This window comes from Mercenaria mercenaria, chromosome 3 (genome assembly GCF_021730395.1).
Source record: "Mercenaria mercenaria strain notata chromosome 3, MADL_Memer_1, whole genome shotgun sequence".
NCBI classification, from domain to species: domain Eukaryota; kingdom Metazoa; phylum Mollusca; class Bivalvia; order Venerida; family Veneridae; genus Mercenaria; species Mercenaria mercenaria.
The window spans coordinates 21,179,433-21,207,135 of record NC_069363.1 but is presented as its reverse complement, the minus strand read 5'-3'; the positions used below and the strand labels follow the sequence as shown (position 1 = coordinate 21,207,135).

Here is a 27,703-nt window from a genome sequence, read left to right as displayed (position 1 = left end):
CCTATATAAGTCATAAAAACCATGTGACCCCGGCGGGGCCATATTAGACCCCAAGGAAATATTTTGAATCATCTTGGTAGAGGACCACTAGATGATGCTTCATACCAAATATCAAAGACCTAGGCTCTGAGGTTTTGGACAAGAAGATTTTCAAAGTTTTTCCCTATATAAATCTTTGTAAATTATAGAAATAAACAAAGGGCCATAACTTACTAAAAAATTGTTGAACCAGTCTGATTTTCAGGGGGACACAACTAGGGTACCAATACATCATTCTGACAAAGTTTGGTCAAAATCCCCCAGGTAGTTTCTGAGGAGATGCGATAACGAGAAATTGTTAACGGACGGAAGGACGGACAGACTGACGGACGGACGGACGGACGGAAGGACGACGGACCACGGACGCAGAGTGATTTGAATAGCCCACCATCTGATGATGGTGGGCTAATTAAAGAGGAAGAGTGAAAGTGCACCAAAACTTTAACCTGAAATTCTAAGAAAAAATAATTGATGAGATATTGGTGCAAGAGTTATGGCCATTGTGTCATAGGATGTGGGTGATAATGAATAAACAGTTGCAAGTCTGAAGCAAACTCATCATGTAAGAGAAAAAATGAAAGTGCATCAAAACTTCAACCAAGGTGTGGATGCTGAATGGACGCCTATGCAGACGCCGGTGCTGGGTCGAGTAGGATAGCTCTCCATATACTTTGCACAGTCAAGCTAAAATGCTTCATGATATGACTGTCAGAAAAAAATCTTCAGACGAAGACATTGTAACAATGGCCTCAAAATAACCTTCAATCTAGGATTTTATCCTCACTCAGATGACACAAATTACTTTTAACATGTCAAATGAATAATTACCAGATGTTCTTGTGGTATGAACTGTAACGTTTTATTGAGATGTTGGAAAAACCATAAAGCACGTATATTCCTAGAGATACGATAGTCCTTTTTCATGAGAACATACACATCACGTGCCTGAATAACCTGAAAATAAATGTACAAAACTCCATGATATCATAAACATTAAGATCTGTAACATATATAGCTCAAAATAAATTTGCTCAGATTATATTTATTAAAGATGTTAAAAACTAGAGCTATCACTAAAGGTGATGAATGTACCCCCAGCATGCACTGACACAGTACACTGCAATTTGACGCACACAAGATTGCATAATTATGTGGACTGTATGTATATAGACTGTATGTATACAGTATAGTAACAAAAAACAAAGTCCCATACCTATGCAGAATATTTATCTAAAAGAATGTAACATGCACTATGCACAACTAGGGTTGGTACTGATCACTTGTGTGAAGTTTCATTAAATTGTGTGTAAGGGTTTGGTAGATTAGGCACGCACAAGATTGCATATGCAGACTGTATGTACATAGTATATTAACAAGAAACAAAGTCCCATAACTCTGCAATTTTTGTCGCTGAAAAAACCTAACATGCCCCATGCACAACTACTGTTGTTACTGATCACTTGTGTGAAGTTTCATTAAATTGTGTCAAGAGGATGAGGAAAGATGGTGCGCACAAGATTGTGTCTATGTATATAGTATAGCAACAAAAAAACAAAGTCCCATAACTCTGCAAATTTTTTTCTGAAAGAACCTAACATGCCCCATGCACAACTACTGTTGGTACTGATCACTTGTGTGAAGTTTCATTAAATTGTGTCAAGGGGATGAGGAGAGATGGTGCGCACAAGATTGTGTCTTTGTATATAGTATAGTAACAAAAAAACAAAGTCCCATAACTCTGCAATTTTTTTTTCTAAAAGAACCTAACATGCCCCATGCACAACTACTGTTGGTACTGATCACTTGTGTGAAGTTTCATTAAATTCTGTCAAGGGGATAAGGAGAGATGGTGCGCACAAGATTGCGTCTACGGACAGACGGCCAGACAGACAGACAGACAGACAACCTGAAACCAGTATACCCCCCCTTACAACTTTGTTGTCGGGGGGTACAAAAAGAGTCAATACAAGTGATACAAGTATTGTCAGGCTGCTACTCTCACCCTATAACCTTGACCGCCTGCATGGCCAAAACTGTGTTCTACTTATCATCTCAAACACTTTCGATTACCCGAGGTAAACATGTCTTGTCAAATGAATAATTTTCCCATCAATTTTTAATTGCAACATTTTGTTCAAACAGTAATAAAGCAACCTACCTCAGATTTTTCTAAATCCTATTAATTAAAATAATACTGCAATACCCATTAGATTAAAAACACATGAAAAATAAAAGGTTACATGTATATGGTGACACATTATTATAAATAACCTAAAATAAACACAGACACATGACAGATAAAGTTCAAAAGGCAAGTGTCAGTAAATTTTTCTTCAATGATTTTCGATATTAGTCTTTGATGTCTGAGAATTAATCATGTAAGGACATCGGACATTATGCTAGGGATTTTGCCCTAAGTTCAATGCTATTTCTAGACTTCAATAGCTGATAGTTTTATATAATAGCTTCGAATACTGATAAATAAGTTATAGTCCTATCAAATTGTCGCAAAAATAGTTTTATTTCATATTTGTTTCCTTGAAATCCGAACAGTTTATAACTAAGGGTCATATTTTTGAAAAAATTAAAATGTGTGTTTTTAGTTAATACAAGCATTGACATTTAAGGTATGTCTACTATGAAACATTTTAACACAATAACTAAACTTATTCCATGCAGATTATCAGTTTTATTGACATTTTTGAAAATAAATGAAACGGAAAAAATAAAAGTGGAACAAAAATTTTGGTCCCTAACTGTACTTAGTTATTTCCACACGAGTGCCCATGATAACTGATGCATTGATCATAGCCTACTGTTTGTTTTCTATACATCTATTGCTATACTGTATTTATACACATGTACAATACTGACTGGGCATTATGTGGAGGATTATTATTGAATTACATGAAGTGGTGTAGCTGGCCATACATTGGCGTAGTTGGCCTTTGTAAGTTAAAACGGAGGGGTGCAGGAAACTGCCTATTCCACTGTGGGTTCAGGGATGCCCTACTTTTAGCATTTTATATCAGTGGAATAGTACTTCACTGGCTAGTATCAACATTTATGTAGATAATCTTTGGGTGTTTGTGTTAGTTCTCTGAGGTCCTTACTACTATTTCGGTTGACTTCGAAATTAAGTTTCAGACGTGTGGGCGAACTGATGTTAATTCTGGGGGTGTCAGTGTTAGTTCTGGGCGAGTCAGGATTGGTTGTATGGGTGTCAGTGTTAGTTCCGGAAGCAACTGGGTCAGTTAAGGAGATGTTGCCTAGTCTAGTTCTATTAGGGTATAGGATGCTGGATCGAATAAAAGCAAATGTTACTCTAAAAATGCATTCTAGGTTCGCTTCAATTGTGTCCTACAAAAGGTAAAAAATTTGCACCAAAGTGGCATTATTCCCATAGAAGTTCGTCTGTATTTCTTTGTCATGTTTACGTTGAAGACACATATGTAATATGTCTAAGCCACTTGCTTGGTTCTTGACTTACGACAGATGCAGTTGTCTCAGTCCTGATGACATTCAATCGACAGACTTAGACTGTCCTGGTTGAAAAATCATAAGATATACTTATAACGATCTATCTGCTTTCTAGTTTCACTTTCTATGTCCGCTATTTATTTAGTTTAGTGTTTTCTGTGCTTGAAATATTTACAAAAATGATTAAAGCTGTCAATATGTAAGGTTTAGGAAAACACATGCAATAAGTGTCAAATATTTATGTAAAAATTTATTTGCTGACACCCTGTATATAGCTTTTTTCAATTTTAAACACTTTCCCGCCTGTGACCAAGTACCATTTTTTGCAGCATACGTATATAATAATTATTTACAAAGGCATGTGAAATATTTTGTTGCGTCACTGGGGGGAAAGATGTTTAAAACGTAAAAATGATTTATATACATATTTCAATAGAAAAGAGAATGAGAAATGTCTACAGAGTCTTCTTTTTTGTTAATAAACTTGTAAAATGAAGTCCCATTTATCAAGAAATGGTACTCAACTATCGTAACTATGCAATTTCAGAAGTCTATCCCTATGTCACTTTTTTGTTAATCCGATAGACAATCTGAATAGGAAAATGTCCGAGGTCCTTTTGACCTGTTCTACTAAAGACTGTATAATTTGTGTAATGTGTGTTTTAGCAAATTAACATACAAATGTACATTTGATTAAGATGGTGATGAAATGATTTTTATGGATTTTAATTATGCAACTGGAGAGCTATAGCTTACCAAGTCTTTCATTATCCTTGTCAAATTATAATTCAACACAGAACTGGAAACATACTTTGAATTGAATTAATCACAGTATAACAGAGACACTTGGTTTAACTTGTGCTTTCATGCTTTACCAGGGTTTTTTCTTCCTGTTTTGGGAACATACATGTAGCCTATACCCCCAATATTGGGAAATCTGACGCATAAATGTTCCAAATTGGGAAATATTTAGTCCCATTGGATATAGTAAGGATGTGTTTAAGTACTTTCTCATACACTTGTTTCACATATTTGTACAATCTCTTTAAGATATACTACCATTACAAAATTGTCCATAATTTTGTCAATGTGTAATTTTGATGAATTTTTTTTCAGAATGTAGATTTGGAATTTTTGCACTAATTTTGGGAAAAATACGTACTTTTTGGCATTGGGAATATAGCCCAATAACGGCTATAAAAACGGCTGAAAATAACCCTGTTTACAAAATGGTTATTTGCTTCCATTTAGATTCTATTAAGGTCAGAAAATGAGAAATTAAGAGAAATAAATAAGCTTTAATAAAAAAAGCTACATGTTCGCAGGAAGTTCACGGCAAATCTAATTTGTATGTGAACGAACATCCCGCCATCAATGTATCTATTTTATCAAAAGTGTCCATGGCATGTCTGCCTAGTATTCGTGGCATGGTTGCAACAAGTGTTGGCAGCAAACCTCATATTTCTAAATGAGGTCTAATATTGATCTAAACTGGTCCAAACACATTGACAGTATCACTTCCAAAGCAACTTCCACTCTTCGCTTCATACAACGAAATGTCAAAACTGATAATAAAAAGGTCAAAATTGCTGCCTATAACACCTATGTCCGCCCTCAACTTGAGTACTGTTCAAGCGTCTGGCATCCTTGGCAAAAAACCCTCACTAGCAAAGTCGAAAATGTCCAAAGGTCAGCTGCTAGGTACGTCATGTATGACTACAGTTACACCAGTAGTGTTACACAAATGCTGAAAACCTTAGAATGGAATACACTCCAATATAGAAGGTTACACAATTCATTAGTAATGTTTTATAAAATAAGGACCCAGACAGTTGCAGTCGACCAATCTCATCTTATTCCAACTAGAAACCTAAATTACTTAATCCCCATGTCTCACACTCAGTACTTTTCTAACTCCTACTTCCCTAGGACCATCCGACTCTGGAACTCCCTACCAACTCATGTTAAATCTAGCCCCAGTCTCAGTATCTTTAGAGAGAGGCTGGCGGTGGTCAGTATGTAATTCTGTTGCCTCTGTCCCATTTTAACTGTAGCATACTGTCTTTTTTAGCTTTTATTCTTTTAACATTGTAACATATCAGTTCTTTAACAACTGTTTCTCTGACAGCGCCGCCCAGTGATAGTCGGAAATCGACGGTTGGGTGAAAGATGTAGATGTAGATGTATTTCCGTAAGGGCGCAAGATCAAATCAAGATCACTGCTAATATATATTCAGATATAGTAGTCTATGATTTTGTGAAAGGACAACCGGACAGAAAACAATATGTTTCCCATCAAATTATGGTGTGACATAATAACATATCTTCGTATATTGCAAATACATTCATACAAAACTATCTAAAATCACATGCATTTTGATCATGCACTCCTAGCATGATCAAATATCGTCGCACCACGTAATTTTACGCACACCAATTTCGACGCCATTTTTATTTTGACCTCGTTCTCGATTAACTTGGGGTTTCCGATGACGTAGTTACTCGGTGTAATGACAAAAAACATCATGGTTACTTTTACCGATAAAAAAGTTGGAAAGTTCAGGATTTGAAGATATTTATCAACTTACATTTACCCTATACATGATTTTTAATGTTTCTACTAATGCAAATTTTCATCCATTTTAAAAACGTCCCTGTGGAAGCTTAAATTAAAAAAGTTACTGGAAATTTTGTTGTACGTCTGCAGCCGACTTTGATGCTATCAAGGTCACATCACTGCCACGTGACATATGTAGTCGCACTATTTTATGCACTGTTTTGGAAGGTGTACGCATTATATATCAATGAGATCATTACTACACACTTCATTTTTTTTCTCTTGTCAAGTAGGCTGCGAACAATGGGTTCATCTAAAGTTTTGTATAAAACAAAATGTGCCAAATTCCTCTGTAAACACTACAGTCCAGAAAAATGAAAGAAAAAATACCAGACAGTGTGTATTAAAAAAGCAGAGTGATTATTTATGTTCTTAGCCCCTTATGTTCATGAATGTTAAAATATTTTCAGATTTATTTATATCATTTGGCCTTAATATTGATTATCTACTTGCATCTGCTTTAATGTCAAGTTTTATTGCAGCATCCATGACAGTTATGGTGTAGCACATTACTTACAGTGATTGCACAAATATTTAAGCCAATCATGAGCTTCGTAACAAGTATCATGTAAGATGCGTCGAAATAGGTGTGTTAGGAAAAAGTATGGCCGACCACACTAGTTGTTGTTTACTGTTTCATTTCTGGCAGTCAGTTGTTTAGAATAAGATGTTATTGGTATGATTCAATGCATAAAAGGTTAGTGCACATGCAACATCTAATAGAGTCACGTATGTTACTGAATGAAAAAGCGCGGCCATGTTGCTTGTTATGTGCGTCGAAACTGGTAAGTCTGGGATATTTTTGTCATTATTACAACTGACACATCATCTAACGCATAATAAAGGAGTGTCTCCAATTTACCCTATTCTCAGCTTCCTCCATCATGTTCGTCAACTCTAACTAATGCCTTGCAAGGAGTAAAAAGGCTTCATTTTTTACTCAAACTCGATACATGTATTTGTTTACTTTTTTGTGAAGGACAAAAACCGAAGTAATCCGCAAGACAAAAACTTCCGGTAAAACTTTTAATCTCAAATTCAGGGTTAAAAAGTAAGATTTTGGCGGAAAAACTTATCTAAACTTGATGGTTTTCATGCATCTTTAATTCTCCTGTCCATAGAAATTAAGAGGATTACAGACCTTTTTGTCTTACTTCGAAGATTGGTCGATTATTTATATTGTCACAGGTTTCCGCGACGAACAGATTTCCCGCATCATCATTTTGTGGCCATAAGTAGCATAAATTTAAAATTATTATATATTTCCGATGAAATTGTCATCGCTGCTTATTTGGGATTGTAGTGGTTGTAGGTATAATATGAATTAAGGCACCGCCTAGCATCGGGATTTATCTTTTATACTTTCTACTTACGAAGAAATATTATACACTCAAAAGAAAGTGAAACTTCACTCTGAACAGTGAAGTTTACATCAAGTGTCATCATACCTCTTACAGCGAATATCATACTTTGCAAAATTTACGGGAAGCTGTGATGGTGGCGTCGTTCACCGCGTTCTCGCACTGGCTTTAGGATTTTTTTTGTTTGTTTGCACTCCACGCAGAAACTTGACAGCCTAATGTTACACTTCCTTACTGTTTTAAATGTGTTTTTCATTTGCATGTACAGTTTTCATTACGAAAAGGAAGTAAAAGAATCATGTTGGCGCGGTTTACGAATTTCTGTGAATGATTCGGGGTGCTCGGATGTTCATGCAGACAACCAGTCTACGGTGTGTGCATAAACCGGAACCGGAAGACATCGAAAAAATTGCCTCAGTATATGCAGACAACAAAGACAAATATCTACATACGGACGTTACTGTCTCGGGGATTTTCATCCCCTATAAGACCACTTCCAACAGCCTTGCTGTTGGGTTAACCCTTTAGCGACGTGGTTAGAGTGTCCGCCTTCAGATCACGAGGTCTGGGGCTCGATCCTCGGTAGAGTCTGTGGTGTTTTACTACAATGGTGACGAGGATATTTGATGGATTCACGCATTTGGATGAGGCTAGAAACTGATATTAGGTTCAGTTGATGCCTCGGGCTAGAAACTGATAGGAGGTTCAGTTGATGCCTTTCGCTAGAAACTGATATAGGAGGTTCAGTTGATGTCTCAGGCTAGAAACTGATGGGAGGTTCGGTTGATGTCTCAGGCTAGAAACTGATAGGAGGTTCAGTTGATGTCTTTGGCTAGAAACTGATAGGAGGTTCAGTTGATGCCTCGGGCTAGAAATTGATCTAGGAGGTTCAGTTGATGCCTGGTCCTTCAATGTTAGAGAGGAGAGGAGTGTAGTGGTTGTAGGTATATAGGCCTTGCTGTTGGGTTAACCCTTTAGCGACGTGGTTAGAGTGTCCGCCTTCAGATCACGAGGTCCGGGGTTCGATCCTCGGTAGAGTCTGTGGTATTTTACTACAGGATTAAATGCTGATTTTGTTGTTAAAGAGATAAATTATAACAAAACTTACATGTATCAAAACGGGATTCAATTCCTTATTGATTTATGTAAAGATTATCAAATAATTTAAAAAATTATGAATTTTCTGGTGATTTAAACCTACCGTTTGTATGTACTGTACATGATTAACGTTTACTGCTTCAACACAGCAATATGTGCAAGCAATAAAACCAATAACTTTACATACTGTGATTTATTCGTGATCAAATCAACAGACGCTTATTAAAGTATTACACTGGCGATACGGCCAGCACGTAATAAAATGAAATTTTCAAACGGTAACTGTTGATTTCTCAGATTTCCAATTATATCTTCATTCATTCCCCGTGTAGAAAATACTAATAAAATTAAAAAACATGTACTATTATCATTATAAACAAATGTTCTGATAGAAAGTTTTTCACAACACAAATTTTTATCCTTCTGCTGTCTATTTCATACACCGGTAAAACGAGATCTCATTCAGTTCCCATGTGATGTTGGCAAGGTTTGCTCTATATGCCTTTCAAGTTGCCCATCTATTTAAATTTTAAAGCTCTTTGATTAAACTTTTGTTTTGTTCAGAATTTGTTGCATGGTCTATTTTTATGCCAGATCAAAAGAAAATATGGATTAGAAATATTTGAAAGTTAAAGGTGAGACCATGGCATTTCATTTGAGGATTTATAGCGCAACAGACTTCTGGCACGATTTCTGGTTAGGTTTCAATAAGGGATTCGTTTCAGCTCAGAGGTCTGTGACAGCATTCTAATTAAATCATCTATGAGCTGATATTTTTTAGCTAGGCTGAAGGGTCTTCGAATCCGGACTTGTGCCGGATGCCCCTAGTGTTAACTAGGGATGTGACTTGCACAAAAAACCACTGAAGATTTACAACATCATTTAATGTTTACCAAAAATTTACAAACAAAAAGAATACAATCGAGAAAATCCATTTTTCACACAGCAAAGAAAAAGGAGAAAAAAGATAAAAGTGGTTGAAACACCCCTAAAGCAGCGCCTAAGCTCCTTCTCAAGGAAACTGACAATATCTAGGCCCTATACGGCCTAATTATCATGGAAGAAGCACAGATGTAAAATCATTGGTCGGAACACTGCATAACAAGTAGTTGGCAATGTCTGTAAAAGAAATGTACTTGTAAGTGAGAAGAATAGGTTTGACAGCCTGTTACAAAACAATGACCTAGAATCTTCTTGGAAGCAGAAGTGGATAGGAGTCCGGTAACCAGATCGCTAGACCTAAACACCCAACTTCGCAGTCGTTTCCAAACTGCCACTGCTGCTAACACCACTGGTACACATAACAGCCGAATATATCTGACCAAACTGTACCCAGTTGTCTGCATGAGGGTGGTCGTCCTTATGTTGGCTGTTTTATGACATGACGTCGCCGCGTAAATCATGTTAACTGGGCACGTACACACCATTGCAGGTTAAGGCAACAATGGAATAGGGTTCTCTTCTCCGACAAGTCGAGCTTTTCCCTTCATCGAAGTGATAGCATGGTTTGAGTATACCATAGAAGAAATGAACGTTGTGCCGACTTCTGTGTACTTGAACTAGATCGTTTTTTGGGTGGAGGTTCCGTCTAGTTAGTCTTGGCAGGCATTGCCTGTGGTTATCACACACCTCTTGTCCTGATCGACGGGAATTTGAATGCCCAATGCTACCGAGATGATATTCTTGTATGGCACGTCATCCCACTGTTTCAAAATAATGCCAGTATTACTCTGTTTCAACAAGATAATGCCACAAGCCATACAGCTAGAGATACTGTTAATTTCCTCAAGACAAATAACATTTCATTTATGAGTGGCCCGCCAAAGGCCCAGGTCTGAATCCCATCGAACACCTGTAGGATAATTATGTCTCCCCCCTCTTGGGGAGACATATTGTTTTTGCCCCGTCCGTATGTCACACTTCATTTCTGAGCTATAACTGGAGAACCATTTGACCTAGAACCTTCAAACTTCATAGGTTGGTAGGGCTTATGGAGGAGATGACCCCTATTGTTTTTGGGGTCACTCTGTCAAAGGTCAAGGTCACAGGGGCCTGAACATTGAAAACCATTTCCGATCAATAACTCGAGAACGACTTGACCCAGAATGTTGGAACTTAATAGGATGATTGATCATGCAGAGTAGATGACCCCTATCGATTTTGGGGTCACTCTGTTAAAGCTCAAGGTCACAGGGGCCTGAACATCGAAAACCATTTCCAATCAATAACTTGAGAACCTCTCAACCCAGAATGTTGAAACTTCATAGAGAGATTGTTCCTGCAGAGTAAATGACCCCTATTTGTTTTTAGGGTCACTCTTTAAAGGTCAAGGTCACAGGGGCCTGACCATTGATAACCATTTCCGATCAATGACTTGAGAAGCACTTGACCCAGAATGTTGAAACTTCATAGGATGATTGAACATGCAGAGTAGATGACCCCTATTGATTTTTGGGTCAGTCTATTAAAGGTCAAGGTCACAGGAGCCTGGTCATGTAAAATCATTTCCGGAAAATAACCTGAGAACCACTTGACCTAGAATGTTGAAACTTAATAGGATGATTGGACATGCAGAGTAGATGACCCCTATTTATTTTGGGGTCACTTGATCAAAGGTCAAGGTCACAGGAGCCTGAACAGTGACTTGAGAACCACTTGGCCAAGAGTGTTGAAACTTAGCGGGATGATTGGACATGCCAAGTACATGATCCCTATTGCAGCCAACCATCAGTGTCTCTTTGACTTTCGCTCCTGACCCCTATTGACTTCTTGCCTATAGGACTTTGCATTGGGGGAGACATGCGCTTTTTTACAAAAGCAATTTCTAGTTTTGACCAGCGTGTTAGACGTCGCCCTATTCCACCGTCGAACATCCATAAACTAATTTAACTAACACAAGCCGTAATTCAGGAGTGGAACAACATTCCACAGGCCGAAATCATTACACTTGTCAGTTCTATGTGCCAAGGATGCCAGGCTGTCCTCAATGCTCAAGGTGGCCATTCCTGGTATTAATGTGTGATTTTGGTGTACGACCCCTATCACATTTGATCAACCATTTCATCAGTCTTCCATAAACGTAGAGTGATAAAATTTTCCACACAAGTTCACATTGAAATACTTTTGAAATACGTATAAAAATAATTTAACCCTTGTTTTCATATTTAGCTACATCTGCACTTAAACACAGTGAAAGTTATTATGTCTCCCACCACACAGTGGTGTGGGAGACATATTGATTAACTCCAGTCTCTGTGTGTGTGTGTGTGTGTGTGTGTGTCTGTCTGTCACAAAGCTTGTCCGCACTCTAAGTTGAACATTTCTCATCCGATTTTCACCAAACTTGAACAAAATGTGTTTGACCATAAGACCTCGGCCAAGTTCGATAACTAGCCAAATCGGTCCAGGCGTCTTGGAGTTATGGCCCTTGAATTACTGAAAATCGGTCTTTTTACTCTTGTCCACACTCTAATTCGAATATTTCTCATCTAGTCTTCACCAAACTTAAACAAAATGTGTTTGACCATTAGACCTCGGCCAGGTTCAATAACTAGCCAAATCGGTCCAGGCATTTTGGAGTTACAGCCCTTGAATTATTGAAAAATTGGCCTTTTTACTCATGTCCGCACTCTTAATCAAAAATTTTTCATCCGATCTTCACCAAACTTGAACAAAATGTGTTTGACCATTAGACCTCGGCCAAGTTCGACAACTAGCCAAATTGGTCCAGGCATTTTGGAGTTACGGCCCTTGAATTATTGAAAAATCGGCCTTTTTACTCTTGTCAGCACTCTTAGTCAAACATTTCTCATCCGATCTTCACCAAACTTGAACAAAATGTGTTTGACTATGAGACCTCGGCCAGGTTCGATAACTAGCCAAATCGGTCTAGGTATTTTAGAGTTACGGCCCTTGAATTACCAAAAAAATCCGTCTGTTTACTCTTGTCCGCTCTCTAAGTCGAACATTTCTCATCCGATCTTCACCAAACTTGAACAAAATGTGTTTGGCCATAAGACCTTACCCAAGTTTGATAACTAGCCAAATCCGCCAAGGCACTTTTGATTTATGGCCCTTGAATTACTGATTGGATCCACTCATCCAGACCATCTAATTGGATCCACTCGTCTAAAACATCTAGAGAAACTAACATTTTTCAGAGGGGCAGTTGTGGAAGACATGCGCTTTTCTCAAAAGCATCTCTAGTTTATTTTGTTCAGTATATATTTACATTATTCATAGTGAATACTGAACCTCTAGCCACTGCCAGTTTTTGTCGAGCCCACTTGCGGATAGGGAGACGTAGTCAACAAAATGGCTGTTTGGTGTATGTGCATTAGTTAGTGCTTAAGTGTAGTCCGTCCAGATATTTTTGTCCAGACAGTAACTTTGACATGCATGGAGCAGTCTTATTTATATTTGGCAAGAATATTTACCTCAATGAGACTGAGTGTCATGCGCAAATCCCAGGTTCCTTTCTTAAAGGTCAAGGTCACACTTTCAGGTCAAAGATCATTTCAAATCTTGTCCAGGCCATAACTTTGACATACTTACAGGAATCTTGTTTATATTTGGCTTGAATGTTTACCTCCATGAGACGGAGTGTCATGTGCAAACCAATGTACCCATTCTCAAAGCTCAAGGTCACACTTAGGGGTCAAATGTCATTTAAGAGCTTGTCCGGGATGTAACTTTGCCATGCATTTATTCTGCATAAATGTTTACCTCAATTAGACAGAGTGTGGCATGCGACTCCCTGACCAATATCTCAAAGGTCAAGTTCACACTTAGAGGTCAAATAAGATCTTAGGCCATAACTATGACATGCATTGATCAATCTTTTTTTTTCTTTGCCAGATCCCTTTTTTTTGTGGACTTATAATTTTTTTTATAGAATTACATCCCTTTGTTGTTACTATAAATCACATAAAATTTAAATAGTTTATTTTGTAACTATTTTTATTATTGGCATTAGGGAAAAACAGAGACCACTTTCTGTGGTACAACATGGATGGTACTTTAAATTTTTAAGGTGTATTTTGACATATCCTTGCCTGGTAAGGATTTTTTGTGAAGTTAGATTTTTTTTGTGGACATGGAGATTTTTAGCTCGACTATTCAAAGAATAGTCTAGCTATTCTACTCACCCTGGCGTCGGCGTTGGCATCACACCTTGGTTAAGTTTTTGCATGCAAGTACATACAGCTATCATTTCAAGGCATATAGCTTTGAAACTTATTTTTTCTTTTTCAGGGTCAATTACCAACCTCACTGGGTCAAGTTCCATAACTCTGACATGTATTTTGAGCAAATTATGCCCCCTTTTGGACTTAGACAATTCTGGTTAAAGTTTTACATGCAAGTTACTATCTCCAAAACTGATGCAGATATTGAATTGAAACTTCACATGTGTCTTCAGGGTTATAAAACTAGTTGAAAGCAGCAAGTCCCATAACTCTGACCTTCTTTGTGCCAATAGTTGCCCCTTTTGGAATTGTTGCCCCTTTTGACTATAATAAATTCTGGTTAAAGTTTTTGTGTGCAAGTACATAGTAAACAGCTATTACTAAAAGGCATATACATTTGAAACTTATTTTTTCTTTTTCTAGGTCAATTACCAACCTCACTGGGTCAAGTTCCATAACTCTGACATGTATTTTGAGCAAATTATGCCCCCTTTTGGACTTAGACAATTCTGGTTAAAGTTTTACATGCAAGTTACTATCTCCAAAACTGATGCAGATATTGAATTGAAACTTCACATGTGTCTTCAGGGTTATAAAACTAGTTGAAAGCAGCAAGTCCCATAACTCTGACCTTCATTTTGGCCAAATAGTGCCCCCTTTTGGAATTGTGCCCCCTTTTGGACTTAAAAAATTCTGGTTAAAGTTTTGTGTGCAAGTACATAGTAAACAGCTATTACTAAAAGGCATATACATTTGAAACTTATTTTTTCTTTTTCTAGGTCAATTACCAACCTCACTGGGTTAAGTCCCGTAATTCTGACATGTAATTTGGGCAAATTATGCCCCCTTTTGGACTTAGAAACTTCTGGTTAAGGTTTTACATGCAAGTTACTATCTCCAAAACTAATGCAGATATTGAATTGAAACTTCACATGTGTCTTCGGGTTATAAAACTAGTTGATAGCAGCAAGTCCCATAACTCTGATATGCATTTTGGTCAAATTATGTCCCCTTTTGAACTCTTTTGATATTTAACATTTTGGGTAATATTTTCCTGCTTCTGGGACAATATTTTGAATAGTCGAGCTTGGCTGTCTTACAGACAGCTCTTGTTTTAGAATATTTTCCCTTTGTTGTTCTTATAAATAGCTTATTTTGTATCTTTTTTTATTATGGACATATGGAAAAACCATCAACATTTCTGTGGTACAACATGGATGACACATCAAATTGTTAGTTGTAATTGATTTATCTCTACCTGGTAAAGATTTTATTATGGACAATCGTTTCCATTAAATAACTTTAGTTTGGGTTAAGATATTGAAATGAAACTTATTTTAATTAGCTGAAATGTTTGAGTCATTCAGGTGGTGTGTCAACAATTATTGAGCCCCACATTGTTGCCCTTTGTGCTTCAACATTCTAGTTTCTAAAGGTACAGAACAGTAACAGATCCATACCGCTAGACAAGCCTAGGATTATGGACCTCCTTTCCAGATGTTGGTTGTCTACATCTTCAGCTAAATTGTTGCAAATGACATATTAAATTTGCTAGTTTTATGTGCTATTTGCCTTTGAATAATGACTTCAAATTCAATTTTTGTTGATTTATCTAGCAGTATGTTGATTTCTTCTGACAGAGTATCAACATGTCTGGTTTAGCGGCTGGAAGGGAGAAGCGTAACAATGCTGGTAGTAAAATGTCATCACTGCTTGAGGCAGAGGAGGAGGATGAATTCTATAAAACAACTTATGGAGGCTTTAATGAGGTAAAGTTAAATATGGGTGTTTAGCTCGAATATTCAAAGAATAGTCCAGCTATTCTACTCACCCTGGTGTCAGCGTCGGCGTCACCTCTTGGTTAAAGTTTTGCAAGCAAGTACATACAGCTATCATTTAAAGGCATATAGCTTTGAAACTTATTTTTTCTTTTTACCAACATCACTAGGTCAAGTCCCATAACTCTGATATGTATTTTGACCAGATTATGCCCCCTTTTGGACTTAGAAAATCCTGCTAAAAATTTTACATGCAAGTTACCGGTACTATCTCCAAAACTGATGCAGGTGTTGAATTGAAACTTCACAAGTGTCATTGGGGTTATAAAACTAGGTGATAGCATCAAGTCCCATAACTCTGACATGCATTTTGGTCAAATTATGACCCCTTTTGGACTTAGAAAATCCCGGTTAAAGTTTTGCATGCAAGTACATATAGCTTTTACTTTAAGGCATATAGCTTTGAAACTTATTTTTTCTTTTTCTATGTCAATTACAAACAAGATACTATCTCCAAAACTAATACAGATACTCGATTGAAACTCTATAGACATTTTAACATTTAGGGTAATATTCCTGCTTCTGGGACAACAATTCGAATAGTCAAGCATTGGCTGTCTTACGGACAGCTCTTGTTAGCTCGACTATACAAAGTATATGGAGAGCTATCCTACTCATCATATGACACAAGGTGTATAACTCTTGCACCAATATTTTATGAATTATGCCCCCTTTTTGCTTAGAATTATACCTATTTAGTGTTTTGATACACTTTATCTTTATCACTCTTATAACTTAATATTTTTGACACAGACTCATTGGAGTCATTAAACACTCCAGTGACAGCTCCAGCTTCCTCAGATGTGCCCAGTTTCACTATCCAGCATCGAAATAGTCGAGCACGCTGTCTCCTGTGACAGCTGTTGTTTTTTGAGGTTATGTTAAATACAGGGTTAAATGAGGTACATGCAAAGTTAAAGACCTAGTCTTCAGTGAAGTAAAGTTAAATATGGAGGATCTAAGAGAGGCTGTAATGACGTAAAGTTTAATGTGTACTTTCTAACTTGAATCTCTATTATGAAATGATGCAAATATTCAGCTGTATGTTTTGCATGCAGTCTTTCTAGCAACACTTCATAGTTTGAATAAATTAAAGAAGCAGTCCATCAGATATATGAAAGATCGTGCTGGAAATATGCTGTTCAAAACATTTAATTTATTGAATTTTGAAAACGTGTAAATAGTGAATAAATTGAAACAGGATCTCTGTGCTGTTTTTAATGTCCCCAAAACCAAAATTAAAATACGCAGATTTTACACACACCAGGTAAACATACAAGCAAGGGTTGTATGAAAATGTATCGGAACTACTAGTAAGTGTATCTATTTAGGACTGCATATGAACTAGACATACATGTCCAGTTAGTGATACCGAGAAATTTTCTCATCTTTTGCAATTAATCAGCTGCAGTAGAAAATACATTACTTGACTAGTTTATAGTATTTCATATTTTTACATAAGAAATCAGTACAGCTATCACTTTAAAATTATTTGTGGTTTCATGTTACTATGCAGTCACAATCACAGTTCATAACATAATCTAAACCATGAACCTGATTGATTAGTATATTTAGGATATTTAGTTCTGAACTATCTGCATTTAAATGTTTACGTAAAAAGAAAACTGTTACTCACTTAACAATTGAAAAGAAATGATTATGAATACATTATGTTAGAACTTGTCTTGTTTCTCTAATCAGGAAGAAGACGACAGAGAGTATGAATCAGAAGTATCAGAAAGTGATGTTGATTACTCTGATATTGATATTGATGAGGATGATGAAGTCAGAAGTGATCTAGAAGATGATGAACCCAAGAGGAAAAAGAGGGGAGGTGTGAGCACTAAGGCATACAAGGTATATTTGAAAAAAGAATTACATTTTCACTGAAATCGTTTTTCTTCTTATGAATAAATCTAGAAAAAAAAACGAAGACTTGTTTCTATTTCTGTATGAAATACATTGTTGTGTTTTGTGTTGAGGACAAAAGACTCGACCCATACTTCATATTTACAACTACATATCTCATACTCAAATTGAAATTACCTAACTGCAATATTTATATCTTACATTTACAGTTTTGTTTTCTCTTTCTTATTATTTTAATTGTTTCAATGTTGCATACGTTTGAAGGTATATATCTCTCAAATGACATCATTGTCAAGAAAAAAGGCAGCTGTTGGAAGTGCAAACATTATAATATTACATCATAATGCACACTTTCCATGGATAGAATCTGGTAAATTGCATGTACGATGATTTGATGTGTGTAAACCAATGTAGCCACCCCTGGAATGTAGCTTTTTTGGGGTTTATAGATTTCTTGGAAGTTGTATTACAACAGCAAAGAGAAACAAAGGTAAGATGATTTCAGTGTCTATGTTGGTTAGGTATATATGTAATGTATTGAGCAAATGAGGTTTGTGAACAAACTATAATCTGAATGAACTGTATTTATAGGAACCAGCTGTAGTGAAGCCGAAGTCCAGTGAACCAAAGAAAAAACCTGAGAAAAGGAAATCCAAGCCACCTCCTTCTATACAGATCTACCAGTCCAGTCCTGGTAAAATATATATTAGCATATACAATAATCTGCCTGGGATAGGTTTACTTATGAAACACTTATCAATATAACAAAATCAGCAATTTTAGTGGTGTTTTTAAAAACAGTGCAATGGCATAACTATATGATATGATAATGACTGAGATATTTTCTGTTAAAAGAAAATTGTATTTTAGCTTCAAACTAGTAGTATGCAGAATCATTGAATGCTAATTTCTTCTGTCTGTCTAAATGTTTCTTCATATACTGGACAATTGTTGCTTATGGACTAGAATAACAAGTTGCAATTTTGCAGTGTGAGTGTGGTCTCCAGAGTTAATCTAATTGTCTTGGAAAGTTGAGATTGTGATGTTAACTGCTTGCTATGTAATATGTATTGAAAAAAAAAATGGTTTCATACAGAAAAAACAAAATATAGTATTTTACTGTTTCTGTTTCAGAGAAGAAATCATTAAGAAAATCAACAGCAGAAAGATCTAAAGAAAGGGCTGAGAGAGAAAAAGAGCGGGAAATGAAAGCGAAAATGTTGAAAGAGATTGCTACTCAAAAGCGTGTGGCAGAAGTGAGACGTCTTACACAAGAAGAACTTCTGGAGGAGGCCAAAATTACAGAAGAACTGAACTTGCAGTCTTTAGGTTTGATAAAGTTTTATTAAATTTTTAGTGTTCAGATTACTGGGATGAAAGGTGCAGGGTGAGCTTTAAGTATAGGTGCGCCTGTTGTCTAGCAATAAAACTTTTTTTTCATTAAGCAGCTTTGGTTGAGGGATTTTCACCAAACTTGCTATGTCACATCCATCCTTGGGCCACTTCCAATTGTTTTCAAGTGGTTCTGTTCCATAGGTGCTGAAATAGATAAAAATAGATAAAACCTTTATAATACTTGAACTTCTTCTCATAAATTGCTGATTTTCACCAAATGTGGTTTGTAGCATGTATCTGTGAAGGGGTTTCCAGTGCTGATATTAGCAAGGATAAAAGGTAAGGTTAGAATTCCTGGAAGCACAGAACACCCCAAACACAGCCATAGAGCCATGCATCACAAAGTAGGCCCACAACAAAAAGAAGCTGTAATGGAAAAATAGTTAAATATCCCTTTCTAATAAACTGCTTCAAGGATAGTAAACTTGATCTATAGCATCATTGCATCCACTTTTCTCAGCTTTGTTAAGATCTGCATCGCAGTACCACAAGATTGCCAGAGCTGAAATAGGAACCCTTCAAACAACTTCTTTGCATGAACTGCTGAATTGATCTTCAGCGGACTTGTTCTGTAGTGCCGTTGCTTAGACCTCTTATGTTCAGGTTAATTCCACTTCACATAGAAGTTGCCAGTTGCAAGTTGCCAGAAAATAAAAAGACTAAAAGACTTTAAAGAACATCTCATGAGCTGCATGATGTGTCTTCACCAAACTTGGTCTTTATTTTGCTTGTATCTACCTGTCACAATTTTTTTAATGGTTCCTCTCAACTGCATGCTTGGCTCAACTAACAATGGTGAGCGACTTTGGTCCAAATTGTTAACAATGTTTATGACTTGTAAGTAATCATTGAAATATCAAAGACTTTGATGTTTCATTCACCTACACAATTTGTTACTGTGCAAGTGAACAATCGATTCAGTGATGAAGTTATTGTCCCAATAAACAATGTACCAATAAAAGCAATGGCTGGTTCTTGTAAGTTGTTCCTTGGAACCAATACTGTTTTAACTGATTAAATGCCTAATTTTTATACATGTACATATTCAATGGTGTTTTACAGTATGTTTTAAAACTTACAAAAAAGTCATTGCAAAATATCTGAATAATTACTAAATCAATAAAAATATCTATATCATGTTGAAACAGTAAAATCCAAAATAACATTGAAAGGAAAGCGTTAAAATATAACAGTGAACTGACATAGCTCTGCAAAACAAAAAATCTGTCTGCTGTGCCCTAAACAATACATAAAAATGTGTACATTTAAATAATATTTTCTTGTGACTTAAATTTTGTTTCAGAAAATTACCAGCGTCTTGAGTTAGAAAAGAAAAGTCGACGAGCAATCAAGCAGACACAAAAGGGACCAGTAATTAGATATCACTCACTGTCTATGCCGCTGATTGAAGAGATCCCAGATGATGATGATGATATGTAAGTATATGCCACCATCCTAGCTGCCATTGTTTAGAATGCTTGGGGAACACTGGACTTTTGTAACAGACTGTTCAGTAATAATTGGCCCCTCTTAAAAGAAGAGGTTAGCTCTAAGGTATAAGCTTTGCAAAAACAGACATACTTTATGACGTGACTTCTTCCTTAATATTGTTAAAAAGACAATTTCCTGAGGTACATGTATTGTGTAGTTAAATGTCATATTGCTGTGTTTCAAATCTTGAATCCTACTCATTTTAGTAAGCTGTATTAATATCTTACATCAATGTTTACTTCTGTAAGAGTTGGGCTGTGTTATTGTTATGATGGATATCTGTTTGCAGTTCAGGCACTAATTTGTCCATGAAATATTTGCAGGGAAGATTCGGCACACAAGGAACCTGTTGATACTGGAGAAAAATGTGAACGGACATTTATAACTTTTACGGATGAACGTATTATCAAGGACTACTTTCCAGAAAAAAGAGCAAAACCACCAGTGAAACAATTCTGTCCTGTCACACGTCTTCCAGCAAAATACTATGACCCAATTACTCATACTCCATACGCTACTCTTCAGGCGTTTAAAATTATTCGAGAAGCTTATGCACAACAGTTGCAGAATGAACCTTCAAGAAAATCAAGAAATACTGTGTCTGATACATCGACAGAAATTACAGTGAAATGAAGATTATGTGTTTTGTAGAAATGTTGATTTCTGTGTCCATTTTGGAGCATTTGTGATATGAAATGCAGAAATACATTTTTGAGATACTTCTTTCTGTTCACACAGGGACTTGTTAGCTGCCAGTTATGACAAAACCATCCCATTTAGCATTCAATGAGATTTATAATCTGTCAGTTGTAAGTACAACAGGACCTGAGTATGCATGTTAGCACATAAGATCTGCCACTGTGTGTGTCTTTCGAACAGTTCCTATAGCATTTGCAGCTGTTGGTATAGGTGGATGGTTCAGCATTGGTCATCTGTTGTCCTGTCTCAACATTTTTACAGAGATATCTCTAAAACTGCAGGTCGAAATTATACCAAACTTGATATGTAGCATCCTGGAATGGACCTCTACGTTTATTCAAATGTTTTTGCCTAGCACCTTTTGGGGCTGTCAGTGCTTAAAATAGTAAAAACATTTAAACTATTTCTTGTAACCACTAGGATTTTCACTGAGAGGTCCATGCCAGGATGCTATGCCCTCCTGAAAAATTAGTCAAAGTAGGCTTATGGTAGGAATGGAATACTCTTCAAAAAGGAGATACTCTATTACGGGTCCATTACCTTAATTACACCTACTCATATTAGTTGTTGTTACAACAACTCTGTTTAACATATATGTACAGTGAAATCATAATTTCATGGGCATGGAATCTCGTGGTTTTGGTCAAAATGGCGGTTTCAGAGTAGGTTAGAGTTTTTTTCATGCAAATTTATTTGGTGGTTTGACTCATTCACAAAATTGATGAAAATTAGTCCACCATGAATATGAATGATTTCACAATATGATTTTCCATATCAAGATAGGCATTAGACTGCCAAACTGTAAATAAGCAGACAAAATTACACTGCTGTAGTATGAAACTTCATTTTGGTATTGTAAAATCCTGGGAAAGATCAAATGATATGTGCAGCCAGTATACAGAATACATGTAGAAGATACTGTTTAGGGGTGCTGTACCTGTCATTACTTAAAAAAACTGTCTGTACAAACTGATTTTATAAGAAGACATACTGGTACATTGTATTATGAAAAAGTGTAAGTTAATTATGGATCTTGCCAACATGTGTTCATTCTGTAAACATATGAGCCGTGCCATGGGAAAACCAACATAGTGGCTTTGCGACCAGCATGGATCCAGACCAGCCTGCGCATCCGCTAACAGTTTCTCCAATTCCAATAGGCTTTAAAAGCGAACAGCATGGAGCCTGACCAGACTGCGCGGATGCGCAGGCTGGTCTGGATCCATGCTGGTCGCAAACCCACTGTGTTGGTTTTCTCATGGCACGGCTCAATTATTGTGATAATAAAATTGAGAAGAGTGTTTAACTAGAGGTAACTTGTATTTTCTCACATTTATATAACACTGTCTCCATCCATACAAATATTGATCACTAGAGGGTGGTGTTGCCTGCACGTCTTTCATCTTTCTTCAATTACTGCAGAGTTATTGCCCTTTTTTTATTGTTTTAACGTTAATAAACTCCCACAAAACAAAGTTACCCATTGCCAGATCTTCATGAAACTTAATACAAATATTTATCGCTTTAGGGCAGAGTTTTTTCCCTTTAATTGGTAAAAATAGAACCAACAAAGCATGGCACAGTCCTGTAATACATAACTTGTTTATATCTGGAAATTAAATATCTTTTAAAATGTAATCCTGTAATTCACAAAAACGACCTATTTGGCAGGGGATATAAATTCACTGAATTTGCTTGTTGGTACAGTCATCCACAAACATACGAATACAAGATCTGATTTTTTTCAACAGTGTCATTTATAGAAATAAAGAGCGATACTCAAGACTGATTCCTTAGGAAAATCTGTCTTTTAAGAAAGCATGTGTAGAATTAAACATGTTGGTGTCTGTTTGAAAGATAATTTTGAAAACAGTTGAACACGGATCCTGTTATTCAAAAGAACCTCATTCCAGAAAAGCAGACGTTTGTGCCAAATATCGTCAAACGTCCTGATGATATTGAAGACAAAATGATATCTTTGCACTTTTCAACTTTGTTGAAATTTTCTTATGTTCTTAATATTTGTCTAAAGGAAATTTCATAAATGTATGTTGCCAAAACTATTTTAGGGAGTTACAATTTTCGATTACTGTAATATTGATATCAGCATAAATACAGCTATTCCTATTGAAGATCATGTCCATCTCTTCAGAGAACATTGTAGTGTTGTTTGTACAAATAAGTGTTCTCCAACGCCGGAAAGAAGAATGTTATTTCTGTTTGATACAAAGGTATTATAGTTTCAGGCATCAGTAATTGTTATGTGAGATGTGTTTGTGCAGATAGCTATAGATTCCTCTATGATTGTTGTTGATCTCGCCTGACTTGGAAGTTGATAAGAAAGCTCCAAAAAGAATACATCTATTAGAGAGTAACACTTGAACCTATATGCATTCATGGTGATTGTCTAGGTCACATCTGTGCAAGAAATGTAATTTTTGATGGACTTGATTAGATGCATTACCATTAGCTACAGTACTTACCGGTAGATAGTTTGATTATGATCTGTATTGTTGTAACCTATGTAACCACTGTAACCAGATACAAAAAACGAAGGGAATGGAAAGTTTTGTGTTTTTAGGTCATATAAGACAGTACTAGTAACTGGAATCTACCTATATCAGTTCTGAGATGCAATTCGGTCAGCAGCACCGTGTTCTTGGGTTATATAACAGTTTTAAGTGGTCTCACATGACCGTCTTTCACAAAACCTGTGCTGAAGGTTGACCTCGTTGAAGGTTTTACTGAATAAAGAAAGATAAAGCCGGTCTGTTTACCTGGTACATGATTTTTTTATTAATTATTTTAATTCAACGAGTTGGGTCTCACATGACAGTAGAGTATGTCATGTTTTAAGAAAAGAGAGTATAGGCTAGAAGCAGAAATGTGGTCTAGGAGTTTACACAAAACAAAATCGTTAAGATGGGCCTGTATTTTGCTTGTTCACAAGTATCACCTTTCTTTAAAAGGGGTTTGGAAATAATATTAATGTTCAAGCATCAAATGGGATATGATCAACCTTTTATACTTAACTATACTGCATGTTTAAAGTAACTTTTTATAATAAAGGGTTTGTGAAACACTGCTTTAGATACATATGACTTATTTTGCAAACCTACAAAAGTAATGTACCCAATGACTGTGTATGACTATGATGTCCTCAAAATTTAGACTGTACCCAACATTTATGACACTTAATGTTAAATGTATAAATGTTGCAGTGCGAGTTCTGGCTGGCCAAAATAAAAAAACAAAACAAGTTAAACATTGAGAACTTCACAAACATTAAAACATGATTACTTTCTGAATTTTAATTTGTTTGCTAGTACCACTGCATTAACATTTTGGACGAGTGATAATTCTTGGTATCGTTGTTTCATCAGTGTGATCCTAGGCCCAAGCATTCTCCAGTTATCGTCCAGAAACGGTTTAACTGTTCCGGGACACTGTGACCTTGACCTTTGGCATAGTGACCTCAAAATCAATAGGGGCCGTCTGCTGGTCATGATCAACCTCCCTATTAAGTTTCGTGATCCTAGGCCCAAGCGTTCCCAAGTTAGTGTCCGGAAACGGTTTAACTGTTCTGTGTCACTGTGACCTTGACCCTGACCTACTGACCTCAAAATCAATAGGGTCCCGATTAAGTTTCGTGATACTAGGCAAGTTATTATCCGGATACGGTTTAACTGTTCCAGGTCACTGTGACTTTGACCTACTGACGTCAAAATCAATAGGGGTCATCTTCTGGTCATGATCAACCTTCCTTTTAACTTTCATGACCCTAGACCCAAGCGTTCTTGAGTTATCATCCAGACACTGTTTCACTGTTCCAGGTGACTGTGTCCTTGACCTTTGACCTACTGATCTCAAATTTGCTGTTCATGACCAACCTCCCTATCAACTATTCATGATCCTAGGCCCAAGCGTTCTTGTAAATGGTTTCCAGGTGATAACTCAAGACCGCTTGGGCCTAGGATCATGAAAGTTCATAGGGAGGTTGGTCATGACCAACAGATGACCCCTATTGATTTTAAGGTCAAGGTCATAGTGACCCGGAACAGTTAAACCATTTCCGGACGATAACTTGAGAACACTTGGGCCTTGGATAACGAAATGTAATATGTAGGTTGATCATGACCAGCAGATGACCCCTTTTGACTGAGGTCAGTAGGTAAAAGGTCAAGGTCACATTGGCACAGAACAGTAGAACTTTTTTTTGCCAAATAACTAGAGAATGCTTTGGTCTAAGATCACATTTGATGGGTCACTTATGACTGGTAAATGACCCATAATTATTGATTTGAGGTCAGTGTGCACAGTGACCGAATAATTTCTGTTCCTTTTGCAGTTACTAATGCATCAAGGGGGACATTTCGTGTTGTGGAACTACTCGTGCCATTTTTGCCCACTATTGAGCGGGTTGACCAAAATCTGACCTTTGATGTATTTACCTTTTTTTTTTTATATTTTGGCTTAGTCATAATGCATGATCTGTGTGACAGTGTTATAAAATGAAATAAAAAATATTTGCACAAACTTCCATTTTTATGTCGACTTAGTACATTTTACTCAACCACGTGTTAATATTTATATAATGGTTCGTAAGATATTTTCATATTTCATAATAGATAATACGATTATAAGTAGATAATAGATATGGAACAGTTGCATCACTATCATTTCCAGGGCGTATCCAGAGAGGATGCGACAGGTGCGAACGCCACCACCTTTTCTGCAAATTTTGAAAGTTGTATTCAATTAAGATATACAAATGTACCTTTTCTGCCATTTTTGTATACTTTCTGCATTTTTTCGGATCTCTTCGCTCGCCAGCTTGATTTTTTTACTATGACTACGTGTAAATAGTCTGCATGCAGAACAGTTATTACTTTACAAAGATCTACGGTAGAAGTTTGAAAGTTGAGTGCATTCAGTATTTAGTACATTGCCGATGCTGAAAATAAAGACATCAACAACACGCCAAAAATGATTTGTTGCCGTGGCATGGCGATGGTATGACATTGCCCTGTCTGTTACAGGAAGGTATTGCTGACGGTTTTCCAAGCCATTTGAATAACAGGCCCGCCCTCGTCCAGAAAATCCAGGCAATGCCTATTAATTTCGAATGTCAAAAGTTATCTAGCAGATATATTTCCTGCAACTGTTTCTGAAACTACTCCCTATCCTCTTCGTAATAATAACGACTATGAAACATTAGCCCGTCGTACTCAGATATACAGTTCCTCTTTTATTCCGTCAGCCACTTCTCTCTGGAACAATCTTGAACTAGACATAAGAAACTCGGAATCAATTAATATTTTCAAAACTAAATTAAAGACAAAATTTAAAGCGCGCAACATTCATAAATACTACTGCGCAGGTGACAGACAAATTTCGGTATATCATGCACGCATGCGTAATTATTGTAGTAACCTAAATGGTGATTTCTTTCGTAATCATCTTCGTAATAATCCTATGTGTGAATGTGGTCATCCAAATGAGGACGCAGAACATTTTTTCTTCAACTGTACTTATCTCCAAACTCAAAGAATTAACTTATTTCGCGATACTCGTATGTTTCATCCGCTAAATTTAGAAACTCTGCTCTGTGGTAGTGATAGATATACGGATGAGGAGAATAATTTTATATTCTTACAGGTTCAAAAATACATAAAACAGACTGCAAGATTCAAACATTAATATACGATATTATGAATGAGAACATAATGTTGAGAATACTGGAATGTCTTATATATAAGACTGACTTCCCAAGGAGCTGGACCCCATCCACCATCTCTCTCTCTCTCTCTCTCTCATAAAATATATACATGCTTTATTTCATTTTCAAATTTACAAAGCCTTTAATTTTCCCGCCAATTTGTTTCGTGTTATATCTGTTGGGGAGGGCCGTCATCTGATGTTGTAAGAACTTGTGGCCCGACCCATTTGCTTATTTGTTTGTGTTTGTAAAAATTGTTGTATATGCTTGTAAATATTGAATGAGCAATAAAATATGTTTAAACTAAATGTTACAAGTCATAAACAGACTATGAAGTTTCACGTAATTATTTTCATTAAAAAGTCCTTCTCTCCTTTGTTTAAATATAAGTGGTCCTTTAATGTAATATTTCAAAAATCATTTTGATCTTTTTAACAAAGTGAAGATGATTGTTATAGGTTAAAAGTATGTAAATTATCCTTGAAATTCTTTAACCAGATTTAATCAAATCTTTTTTTTTTTTTTTTTTTTTTCATTACTAGTGACGTTACAATCGTCGATTGCTTTCGCTGAAAGGGGGTAATTGATCGTGTTTAATTCAAATTGGTAACTATTTGATGATAATGATTATCATGATTATATCATCGGATCGTTGTTGATTATATGATACAATACAATATTTACACGCAATAACGTTAGTGTATATCCTCAAATACACGCACTCTTCGGCATTTATACATCTCGGTCTCGTATGGAGTTTACCACCCAACGACGTGTATCTTTGAAAATAGTCTGAATATAAAAATCTTTGGAAATAATCCGGATATAAAAAAATAATCTACATGTTTTTGACATTGACTTTGAATCTTGCTCTGGTCTGCAGTTTGTTAAAAGCCATTCATATCGGTCAA

General features: G+C 36.4%; 2 protein-coding genes across 5 annotated transcripts in view; one reads left to right on the top strand and one right to left on the bottom strand.

Annotated features, from left to right (window-relative positions):
- The window catches only part of LOC123525294 (KICSTOR complex protein SZT2-like), a 255,300-nt gene extending 248,159 nt beyond the window's left edge, over nt 1-7,141 (bottom strand). For all 3 annotated transcript variants that reach the window (XM_053537974.1, XM_053537975.1, XM_053537976.1), the window contains exons 1-2: nt 6,999-7,141; nt 868-993 (exon numbers count right to left, since the gene is read on the bottom strand). In XM_053537974.1, coding sequence (XP_053393949.1) covers nt 868-993; nt 6,999-7,022 — 150 coding nt within the window. In that variant the 5' untranslated portion in view covers nt 7,023-7,141. The remainder of the gene's footprint in view (nt 1-867; nt 994-6,998) is intronic.
- Nucleotides 7,131-24,158, top strand: LOC123525295 (vacuolar protein sorting-associated protein 72 homolog). 2 transcript variants are annotated; one of them, XM_045304234.2, is made up of 7 exons: nt 7,131-7,153; nt 15,422-15,550; nt 17,321-17,476; nt 18,080-18,182; nt 18,623-18,817; nt 20,187-20,319; nt 20,698-24,158. In XM_045304234.2, exons 2-7 carry the CDS (start codon nt 15,431-15,433, stop codon nt 21,005-21,007), a joined length of 1,017 nt encoding a protein of 338 aa, XP_045160169.1. In that variant the 5' UTR covers nt 7,131-7,153; nt 15,422-15,430; the 3' UTR covers nt 21,008-24,158. The 2 variants fall into 2 exon arrangements, with proteins under 2 accessions (XP_045160169.1, XP_045160170.1); XM_045304235.2 differs by having other exon boundaries at nt 7,137-7,187.
- Nucleotides 24,159-27,703: the final 3,545 nt, after the last annotated feature.